The sequence below is a fragment of the Larus michahellis genome, chromosome 8, assembly GCF_964199755.1.
Source record: "Larus michahellis chromosome 8, bLarMic1.1, whole genome shotgun sequence".
Lineage (NCBI taxonomy): Eukaryota > Metazoa > Chordata > Aves > Charadriiformes > Laridae > Larus > Larus michahellis.
In genome coordinates this window covers 9,938,667-9,949,988 of record NC_133903.1, presented here as the reverse complement: position 1 = coordinate 9,949,988, position 11,322 = coordinate 9,938,667, and the positions used below count along the sequence as shown (strand labels likewise).

General features: G+C 38.1%; 1 protein-coding gene across 2 annotated transcripts in view; it reads right to left on the bottom strand.

Moving 5' to 3' along the window:
* Positions 1-716: 716 nt before the first annotated feature.
* SMG1 (SMG1 nonsense mediated mRNA decay associated PI3K related kinase) overlaps positions 717-11,322 on the bottom strand; it is a 67,143-nt gene continuing 56,537 nt past the window's right edge. For both annotated transcript variants that reach the window (XM_074598728.1, XM_074598729.1), the window contains 13 exons: positions 10,273-10,499; positions 8,932-9,082; positions 8,652-8,841; positions 7,949-8,418; positions 6,783-6,920; positions 5,756-5,908; positions 5,250-5,429; positions 4,800-5,027; positions 4,137-4,348; positions 3,829-3,935; positions 2,886-3,065; positions 2,632-2,738; positions 717-1,970 (listed from right to left, as the gene is read on the bottom strand). In XM_074598728.1, coding sequence (XP_074454829.1) covers positions 1,893-1,970; positions 2,632-2,738; positions 2,886-3,065; positions 3,829-3,935; positions 4,137-4,348; positions 4,800-5,027; positions 5,250-5,429; positions 5,756-5,908; positions 6,783-6,920; positions 7,949-8,418; positions 8,652-8,841; positions 8,932-9,082; positions 10,273-10,499 — 2,421 coding nt within the window. In that variant the 3' untranslated portion in view covers positions 717-1,892. The remainder of the gene's footprint in view (positions 1,971-2,631; positions 2,739-2,885; positions 3,066-3,828; positions 3,936-4,136; positions 4,349-4,799; positions 5,028-5,249; positions 5,430-5,755; positions 5,909-6,782; positions 6,921-7,948; positions 8,419-8,651; positions 8,842-8,931; positions 9,083-10,272; positions 10,500-11,322) is intronic.

The following is an 11,322-nucleotide window of genomic DNA, read 5'->3' as shown; positions in this document are numbered from 1 at the left end:
GCCAAGCTTTCTACTCAGATGAACTGCTGCAAACCCATTCAAGTCAATGAATTTTACGCCAGTAGTAAGCTTGGCTCAAATCCTTTAATACTTAAATTTGGATTGGAAAAACGCTGTATTTAAAGTGTGTTTTGACTCTGAAAAGTGACTAAAATGGCATGAAGGATCTTCCCCTGTTTATTGTTTTTCAGCAACTGTGCGTAATGAATTCACCAAGTTTATAGAAGAGAACCTTTTTATACATTTCTGCTTTAGCTATCAGCACCTGTAAGATCCTGTAGTTGTAACTGAATCGTGTCAGGTTTATTTGCTCTAAGAAAAGGAAGCTGCCTTTTCCTAAAGGTGTCCCACTTTAAAAAGGAAGGAAGAAGTCCTTTAGACAACCGAGACACAAGCAGGACATCGATCTAAGTAAGAAGATGCCATTTTTAAAGAGACTTTTCTGACCATAATCACACTTTGAGTGCAGAACTGATTGGAAAACAAAAAACCTTGTTGGAAGATTCACTATGGATGCATTATTGAACAACCATCTACAGAAGTAATATGGCAAAGGAAAGTTACTTTGCAGAAATCTTTACAGATCTAGTTAACAAAAACTGGACAGTCCTTCATTTCTTGGATTATACGTATACCCCTGTGAACTGAAGCACTATAATTTACAAGTGTAAACTAAAAGTATTAGGAAAGTGAAGTAAAAAGCGTATCACTCTACCTCCACCAGAACATCACTTTATTGTTTATCTGTCATCAACAATGTAAAACTCTACTAGATACTCTATCCTGGTTTTTAAAAAGGTAAAGATTACATTGGATTAGCTACGTCGTACGAAAGAAACTACAGCAATCACAGTAGAATGAGATTGGAGAGACAATTTGAATTACAAAAAAGTGTACACTGCAAGCAGAGGGAAGTGCACATTAAATCAAATGCCTGTAGGATTCATTACTTTTAAATGCACAGTGACAATTTTGAGAAACTGTACATAATAGAATCACAGAAATGACTTTAAAATAACCAAAATTACATTGTGCATTTGACCATCCAACTCATAAGTAAATCATTGATGTTCTATATTTTCAGTGCTTTTGGAAAATTTTTTTACCAAACAAAATTTAAGTTGTTAATTTGACTAAACTGTGAAGTAGAAGGATTGAAATAAAAAGTATATTGGAAGTACGCCTAGCCTACAAGAATAAGCCAAGAGAGGTGTATGCAGGGAGAGGCTGGGAGGGAGGAGAGAAAGGAAAGAGGAAAGGGAGAAGAGAACAAAGGCTTTTTCTTCTATCTCAGAAGTTCTTCCAATGCAGCGTATATCTGATGTACAGCTCTTTGCTTTCAGTCCATTTCTGAAGTTTACATTTTGTAGCCTTTTTCCGTACTAACTGGTCAACTCAACCAGCGCTGTTGCCACGCAACAAGAGTAACAAGAATCTGAATGCATCAAATCTTCCCTTGCTGTGATTTCTTCATGGCCCCATTTTTTTCTGTTTTTCTTTGAACAGTGTTCGGTGTTTCCTGAATTGTTCACAGGGTCAGGTGGAATTGAGTTCCAAATCACTCTGCGGTTTGTAGCATCCCGATTTCTTTCTGCGGCTAACCCCCAGACACGTTTGCAGTTCTTCCGTAGCAGAAAGACAAACCGTGTTGCTCAAGCGGTGAGCTTTCACCCTTGACCGCGGGGGTTGCAGACCATTGTGTTTAGCGTATCCCTGAGTGCAGCTATCCTGCAGGATTCACTTCCCAGTGCACCGAGATTTCCTAGGTTTCCTCAGATTAAGCCCCAGTATGCATCACCACCGACTGTGGTGCGGCTACGGATGCCTGAGGCCGAGTTGATTCTAGTGGATGTCTGACCTCGCTGAACCAGACCGATCTGCTTTCGCCCTACTCATACCCAGGCAGTCCAACCTTCATACAGCTGAGCCAAGTTATCTAGATTAGTTGCTTCCTTAATCACAAAGTCAACCTATTAAAAAGGTCAAACAAGTAATTAAAAATAAGCTAGATTTTTTAAAGTGTTTAAGCGATCTTAAAATTTACCGTCGAATGTCACCTGCAAATGCAAAACTTCAGTCAAAAAATTCTATAGTAGCTGTAAACTTAACCTTACATCACGTTGTGTAGTCCACATAAGAAATAGGAAATTGTACTGGAGGGGCAAAAAAAAAAAAAGTTGAAGCATGATCTCATTCATAGCCCCTTTCTTGAGAACAGACACCACAGTTTCCCAGAGGCAGGAGCGTGGCTGTGTTACGCCAGCAAACACAGACAAGGTCTGTCCTTTAGACAGCTGCACAGATCTCGTGTTCTCCCTGGACATCAACAGCTGTGTAACAAATGTTAGCTTACCAGTATACAAAAGGCAATTTTATCCAATTTATGAGCTTAGATAAATCGATGACACAGAAAACAGCATTTGACAAAAAAAAAATAAATGAATGCAGCAATACAAGGCAGCAGCATACCTTGACTTGCATTGCAAGATCAACGACAGAACTCAAAAGGGTTCCCCCATTCACAACAGGATTTCAGTCTTTCAGGCACACTTCAGCACACTTACACACGCGCTTCCCACCAAAAGTCAAAGCAAGGACCGGTTTACTGGTACTTTACCATTTTCAACTCACCTGTTCAGCAACAGACATTCTCCTGTTGGGATCCACATCTCGGCCCTCTAACTTGGCTTTGACCCGCTTCCACACGCTAACTGCATATGAATTCCTTTCCTGCACGGCTAAGGGTACAAAAAATGAATTCAATTTCACATTCTGGCACAGAAGCCCCCTGAGGTGTTTGGTTTGGTTTGTTGTTGTTGCTGTTGTCAGTGGTGGGCTTTTTGGTTGTTTTGCGTTTTTTTTTTTTTTTTAAGCCCCGCATTTACCTTTTCCTGTTTTAGGGTCCCTGGCTGTCTTTTTGGGACTACAGGCAACACTTTTGCCAGCTCCTGGGACTGTGCTTGGAGGAGTATCTGCTGATGTGGCGAGATTTTTCTGAATTAGCTTTCTTGCATTCTGCGACATCACCTCTGGCTGAGTTTTCTGCCCTGTATTGCTACGTACAGCTGTAAAGAAGGTTTAAAAGCGGTCAAAGTGGTCAAAATAATATATTATAGACACAAGAAAAGGCACAATTAAATGTGTATCAAATGCAGCTATCTACTTCACTACAAATGCATTTCAAACTTGTATTTCAAACTCTGCACCAGTTGTTCACTTCAATCTTTCTGTTTTCTAATTTCTTTCACTTCATAAACAAGAGGTTTTGTTCCATTGCAAAACATTTATTTACATGAAGCTAATTTTTATGGGCTCTCTTAACCTCTGATTCTCTCATTTTGTACAGCAGTTATAAAATACAATTCTTGTTCTTGAGAGAAATCAGGAACCTGTGCTTCGTCCAAATATTGACAGTAGAATAATCCTTTAAATTGAAAGAGATCCATACTCATAAGGAATTTTATTCATGTTTTGAACTGTAAAGTAATGAAAATTTTGCAAACATTAATGCATTTTAGGGGTTTCAGAATTAACTCCAAAGTCGTCATAAATTTTAATACTAATTTCAACGGAAATTACAGTTCAGCTGATATACGTGACAATGCATTCCATGTATTCTGGGCTTTGTCGAGTGAATTCAGATCTCGAAGGCTATGACCAAGCAGTCATTTAGCATACAATGCAGCACACAGTGCTGAATGACTTGAATTTTATAGACATGTATAATCTTATACAGATCGTTTGTATTCCAAAGTTTAATAACAGTTATGATGACGTCTCTAATATCGATTCCCAATGTTTTAATGTTTGTATTTTTTCAAGTATTACCTGCAGCAAAGGTTGGCTGATATGTAGCAGCTGATGTTGGGCTTGAACATTCATTTGATGTATCCGTTACCAAGGGTGACGCAAAACCCACCAGATTATTGTAGACACTAGGAAATATAATGGAGTTGATAAATATTCATGCAACTACTTGAGTTATTTAAAAACTAAAATGAAAGTTAAGTCAAATTTTGCAAAGACTTCTGCATTCTACGATAACCACCACCAAAGGTGGTACGCCACACTGTGCTTCTGCTATGTACAAGCAGACAAGCAAAACGCCTTCACCCGAGAGAAGGTGACTTTCTTACCTTTGGCTCTGAGTTTTTAGTTCTTTCAAGGTGGGAGTTATTTCCTGCAGCATTTCAACATGTTCCTGACTGCGGACTTGACCCATAACCTGAACTAATGTAAACAAAACTGTCTGAATATTATCTTGCCACGATTTATATTCGCCCAAGAACTGCCTAACGCTATTCTCATAGGGAACGTCTTCACCATCTGCCAAGGCCGCTTCTTCATCCTGTAACAAAGATGTGCAAAAAGGTTAACTACTCAATATATTTTGGCTAAGAGAATAAAGTTGAGCATTTCCTAGCCTTTTCAACCCTTCCATTTGTCATTTGACTACAAACAACCATCATTTTCAGTAGTTACATTTAAAGAAAATAAACTTGAAAAAGATCAAATGTTTTACTGATTAAAAACCACGAGGATTTGTAAACACAAAGGAAACATTTCAACTGCCAAAATGAGAGCAAATGTTTAATTCAACCAAAGCCTGATTAGCCTAACTTAAGAAATAAAATAAAGAAATAAAGCTTTATGTGTTCTCAGAGGTGAATTTTGTCTTGAATTCCACATGCATAAACACATTTCACTGTTTCTAGATACTTTAAAAATCACAGTGTTATTTTTCTTAAACTATACTGTCATGGCTTTGAGGAATAAATTTACCGAAGTTTTAGGCATACCTTTGCCATAGCTTTCAGTAGATGTTTGACATCTCCAAGTTGTCTGTTATGACCCGTGAGCACGGTTTTAATACTATCCACCAGGTTCTGGATTGTTTCACAAACTGTTTCTATTTGCTGTTCTCTTTCTGTTTGTACTGTTCTTTGTGTAGATATTTCCTGGGTCAACTGCTTGTGAGCCGAGTGAAGCCATTCAGAGCTGCCAATAGGATGTTCAAGACCAGTGCCCTAAAAATAACAGAAACACTTTTGTATCAGTATCTGGAGATAAAATTCAATTACTGTGTAGACGCTTCTGCCAAGGGTTTAGCAGCTGATGGAATAAACTCTGTAGATCCGCAACCCATTAGAAGGTGTGCATAACGTTAATTTAGAATGAAAGACAAAATTGGGAACTCATGATCACAGCGATTTTGTGACATTACATATTTTGCTCTGACCTTTACTTACCACTCTCTGAAGCAGGCGAAGCTCCAGTTCGGAGACTGAACTGTTGAACTGCGATGCAAATGAGCACATTTGTTGACAGCGTTTGAGAAGTTCAAACAATGCAGCATCAAGATTTAAGGCTTCTGCTGTTCTAGTACGTAAACTTTCAAAGTGAATGATATTACTGCAGAGGAAAGTGACCTGAAAATCAAAGCAAGAATGAGAAAAGTTATTCCAATTAAACTGTCTGTTATACAAGCTACATTTGTTCCATATCCTTAGAAGGGAGAGTTTAAATACAGCAATAAAGCCGCTCTGTTACAGTAGCGGTATCATTTCAGGGTCATCCAACCCTGCAGCAATTCTCACAGAGATTATTCATATTGCTTTTAAAGTGGGATTCCTGGAAGGATTTGGCTATCTGTGTTTGCTCTTTAGATGCTGAGGAGAAAAACATAACTCTCAAGTAGGAAATGAAGAGTGAACACACTTCTCAAGTCAATAGCACCATCCTTAATGTATAGTACCTGACTTGCTCTCTGACTTTCTTTCAGTACAAGGTTTCTTCTTTCAGCAATAGTGGCATCAAAATCTTGCAAGACTGGTGCCAGCGCAGGATTAGCACCTCCTGCCCATTTTAAACGCTGCTCAATACTTGCTTCAAGTGCTGCTAGTTTCTCCTGCATTGTGGGGGGGAAAAAAAAGGTACACAGATGTAGATAATCCATACTGATATATACCACATTAAGCCTAACTTTAAAAAAGTTACAAGTACATAACACATGCAGACACATTCTTATATGCACATATGCACATATATATATAAAAGAATGTGGTATTCGTGATTGACAAATGTTAGCTTATGCTGTTTAAAGGTTTATTTTCAGCACACGTCACAACTGTATTTGATTGTTATGGAAATAAAGCCACCTGTCTAGACATTAACCCACCAGAAAAAAAAAATTACAAAAGGAGGTTAAAAGTAATCACATTTCTAGACTAAAATGATACAAAACCATAGAAGTCCTGAATTATTTTACAAATAATCTTCAAAAAATGATTACAAATAGTACGTTCACAACTAAACAGGAAGTTAAAATTCAAGCAGCTAAGCAGTATTTATTTTAAACAATTAAACATTCTATATTACTGATACCCAAAATTCTAAAAAGCTGAGCCAAGCCACAGCACACAGAAACCGTAACACACAGGACAACTGATTTGCCCAGATCTACAAAGGAAGCTTCTGACAGCTAGTAAAATGACAGATGATCTAAGTAAGTCAGACAAACTTAAAGAATAGAAGCATTATCAGCCTTCAGAATGAAAGGTACTTCCACATATTTGTATTTTCGCTCATGAAACAGATATACCGATATTCCAGAGGGAATATTTTGTGCAAAAATCAACCAACGTTACAGTACACACCAGACAGGCTGCGATCAATGAAAATACCACTAAATTTGTGCTTCGATAGCAAGAGAGATAACATAAGTGTGCGTTAGAGTCATATTCCAACATGCTGCTGAATAAACCCCCCAACAATAGTAGTACCTGGACTGTTGCAATTGAACCTTCAATCTGACTGAGCGTATGAAGTTTCTTTTTCATGCTGGCTAAAATTGCAGAACGAGGTGGAGGAGTCACAGAAATAGCTTGTGGGCGACTGATGAGGAGATCTTCATGCTGCCACTTTAAGATAGTAAGGGGAACACTTGATTATCAATATTGCTCAGCACAAAATACTTTGCTTCACAAACAGCAATTCTAGTGCTCTGGTACGCTTTATAAGCAAGAGCGCTTCAAAAGGTCTAGGTGTCAGAGGATGATGCCAGCACACTTACAAGTTCTAAATCATTAGAGTGTGTTAAATTCTATAAGTAAACTGTTTTGGTGACTTAAATATTTATACCATTAAATCAGTCATTAACTTACTGGAAGTGATCTACACACATTTCCTTGATCTAAAGGAAAACCCAGCAATATTCAGAAACAATTCACTTGTGATGCATTAAAACGAAGACAGTTTTGCTTACCAGTCTATGAAATGGTTTCATAACTGACATGGAGAAAGCCTGTAGCCTTAACCTACAAATCACTACCAAATGAAGATCAATGATACAACAATACAACTGGACACCAGCATACAGTTCAAGGGCCACAATGGCATTTATCTAAAGCCTCAGAAGACCATTTTCAGGATTGATACTGCTGCTATTTATATTTTTCCATGAGGCAAACAGCTGAGCAAGGAGAGTTAGTGCATTAAAACTTGGAAGGAAAGGTACAAGATGACATTCAGCAACGCATAACTCTGTTTTAAGCAATCTCCTCCCTTAAATTCATAGTCTGTTTAAAAACAGGGGGAGAATGGGACAACATTGCTATTAAGAAAGCCAATGAACAGTGAATCACTTCTTTTCTAATACATTATTTAATGGTTATTGAAAAAAAGTTACGTGTATTACAAAAAAGAATGAACACGCTGCCACTGTTGCATCTCACAAGGCAGCTAGTCTTCAGAAGCTTGTACATTTATACTTTTTCCTTATACATTTTCAGAATAATTTAAAACCTAAATCAAGGTTTTTGATCGACTACTTTATCAAGTCCATTAAAATACTCTGAAGCTCATTCAACAAAAACAACAGTAACTAAAGTTCACTTTCCACAGACACAATTTGGAAAGAATTAACATGCGGTGCGGTCTTCGGTCTTACCTGGAACATGGCAATATGCAACTGTACTCGCTGAAGACTGGTCTTGCAAGATGAAATACTGGTTTCAAGTCTGCGCACTAGATCATGCTTCTTCCACGCCGTGTCGTAAGAACTAGCTAATACTGTTGCTCTGTTCATGACCAACTGCGAGAACTTGCCAATTTGGATATTGTGCTCCACAGCTTTCTTGCACAGGTCATCCACAGAAACTTTGCTTTCTGCTCCAAAGTCTTTAGCCTCTACCTGAGCAATGATATCCACACCCAAAGCACTGATGAAACTGCACAAAGTAAGTCCCAAAGCTTGATTTGGAAGGCCAATTAAAAGCTGTCTCACAAAGTCAGCTGTAAAAGCCTTGATTGGTTTGGCCATTTGGTCTTCACTAAAACAAGAGTTTCTGTACAGGGCTTTCACATTGACAATTTGAACGGGTCCATTTACTGCATTCTGGTCTTCAAGTGAACTGATTCCTTTAAAAGGAAAATAAATAGTATTTTTGCTATAGACAAAACACTTGATGCATCTAGAAAAATATTATCGACTTATAAACACAGCAACATTACAGGAATTAATTTTTAATTTCTGGATACTTGCCATATATGAAAGGTAAGTTATAGTACAAGTGACCATTTTACATTCTTCTCAAAAAGACACAGGATGAGAAGTAGACAAAGACACTGAATATTTGCTAACATTTATTTACCTGACAATGTTTTAGAAAAGGTACCACAGAGCCTGAAAAATTCTTTAATTGTTTGCAGTCTCTTCAGAAAGAAAATTTCCTCTAGAACCTGCCGATTGTTGTCATCATCAAAAAAGTTAACTTGGGTGCTGCGCGCTTCCCTAATTATGTCAATCTTACGCCAAGCAACGGGTATTTCCATCTTGTTTAGCTGAGCAATACAAAGGAAATAAATTAGGTTTGTTTTTATACAACTTCCATGTTCCTTACCCAGAGTACTCTGAAAAGAACAAATCCATACCTTTTCAATCAATAAACCAAATGCAGTTTCCACTTGAGCAAACATTCCATCAAAGGCTACCAAAAGCATCTGACCAGCTGACATTTTGGGAGTTTCATCAACTGAACCATTTCTTGGCTGAATCAGCTCACCATACTGAGCATGAAGTACTCTTAAAAAAAAAAGTACACGTTTTTGCTTAGTCTACAGGAAATAAATAGGATTTTCTTAAATTGATTGATCGCACAGCCAGAGCAGATTGGCATTAAGTTGCACCTGAACAAGGTGATATTTTTTCAGGTTCTTCCTACCTGCTCCCCTGCCCTGCTTATTATGTGAATCCTAATGCTGGTCTCATACAAACAGCTAAGGATACCATGTAAGATGGGATCATCCTAAAGGACCAGCTACAAAATACAGATAGAGAATACCGACTGTAATTCCTATAAGCACAGTAAAAGGGTTATGAATAGTAAGTTTATTTTCCTTCCTTGAAAACTGGGTATTGATTTTATAACATATTCATATATAATTGACTGAATGGAGTATGGGGTTAAAAGGTAGAGGATGAGGTCTCAGGTTACGGCTGAGATGGTTTAACAGCTTGCTGCACCTGAAAGAGCAGTCTTATCCTCTCCCCTCCCTTATTTCACTTCTGACCCTCAACGAACAGGCTACGCAGGCTTGCCAATGAGTAAAGCAGGAAGAAAATTAACCTAAAAGTAAGTTGTCTTCAACTGCTACAGCAGCCTTCATTGTACAACTGATGGGAGTCACCACAACTGGCCCAAGGGAAGCAGCAAGATCACTACTTCTGCTCAGCAGGAAGCTTTGAATTGGCTCAGTCATCTACCAAGTGCTTCCCCAGGAAGGTACTGTCTCACTTTACAAGATGCACAAGTCTTTCTTTGGTTGCGGTTCTGTTTGTTTGTGTTTCGTTTTTTTAATCAAGTCACTGATTCATTTTGCAAAAGCTGCTCATCAAACCTCCTGATGAGAGGAGTGCCGTGGTTACAAGTTCTCCCATTCACTGTTCCTCCCACAGACCAATGGACCAGTTCCTATTTTTAGCATTCCTTAATTTCGAACAAAATCACAACAACATATTTTAGAAAAAGTTGACTACCAAAAGTCAACTTTAAGCAGATGTAAATTACCATAGCTCTGTATGTCTATGTATGTATGCAGATAAATGCTCAAACACAGAGAGGAAACGTGCACACTTTAGACACTGCAGTCTGCTTAAGGCTATTCTTGGGCAAGAAAAGCCTGTACATCAAACAAATAATAAAATTTAGACAAACTAATGTTCTCCAGTCTTCATTGTCTCATACCTGAACTTAAAAAAAAGTAGTGATTTACCTTGCAACATCAATGTAATGAGTGTGTGTTTCTTCCTCTAATCCCATAGCAGCATTTCGTAAGTAGGCCTGAAGAGATTCAACCAACGTTTGCAAAGGGACTCCATCAGTTGTTTGTTCAATAAGATTATCTAATTCATGGAGCATACTTTCTAAAGTATACTCTCCTTTCATTAAGCACCTAAGCGCTTCAGGAAAAATGATCTGTCGGAAGTTTGAGTTCAGTTCCTGTTGGGAAGTAAGTATGAAGACATAAGAAATTTTCCCCTCTCAAAAAGTATCATACACAACATCTTTCTCATTTTAGTATTACATCACCCTGCCATAGACGTTATCTAAAAGACAACATCATAGTGGTCAGCCAAGGGTCAAAATCTACTTTTTTTTTTTTTTTTAAAGAAATCAGGAACACAGTAAGCCCTGTACAAACCCAAAGGTTTGACCTTTGCACAATGTGGCAACAGCTACCTCAATAGTGTCAGCAGCAATACCCTACAGCAACCCTCAGCAGAGGATTAGTGATACAGAGATCACACTTTGTAAATCAATTTCATCAAATTATGTAGCTTTTCTTTTCCATTAGGTAACTATGAGCGAGTTAAATTATTTACTGAATTTATGATTTGCTAAACTGATTGGACTAGGTAAGGGAAAAGAATCAAAAACGCGCCAGAAAGTGATTGTTTTGTTGGTCTCCTACTCACGCCACAGAAATCAGTGCAGGTAAGAAAAACAGTACCTTAAGTGGCATGAAGCAATTTTCCCCAGCAAATGGCATCAGGGGGCAAATACAGCTACAGAAAGAACCAACCAATGCACTCTGTCTCCAAAATTAGACAAGACACAACAAAAAGATTACTTATCTCGGCTCCTCCGTGAGTTACACATTTTACCTAAGAGCTCACAGAGAGGACAACAACGTGTAGGTGAAAGATCTCAGCTGCAATGCAATTAAATTGCATGCATGTTTCTGAAACGTTAATACTTTGAAGAGGGGAGACACAAAGTTACAAAAATCTCAGTGCACTTACACAGGTTGCTAGCAAATTAT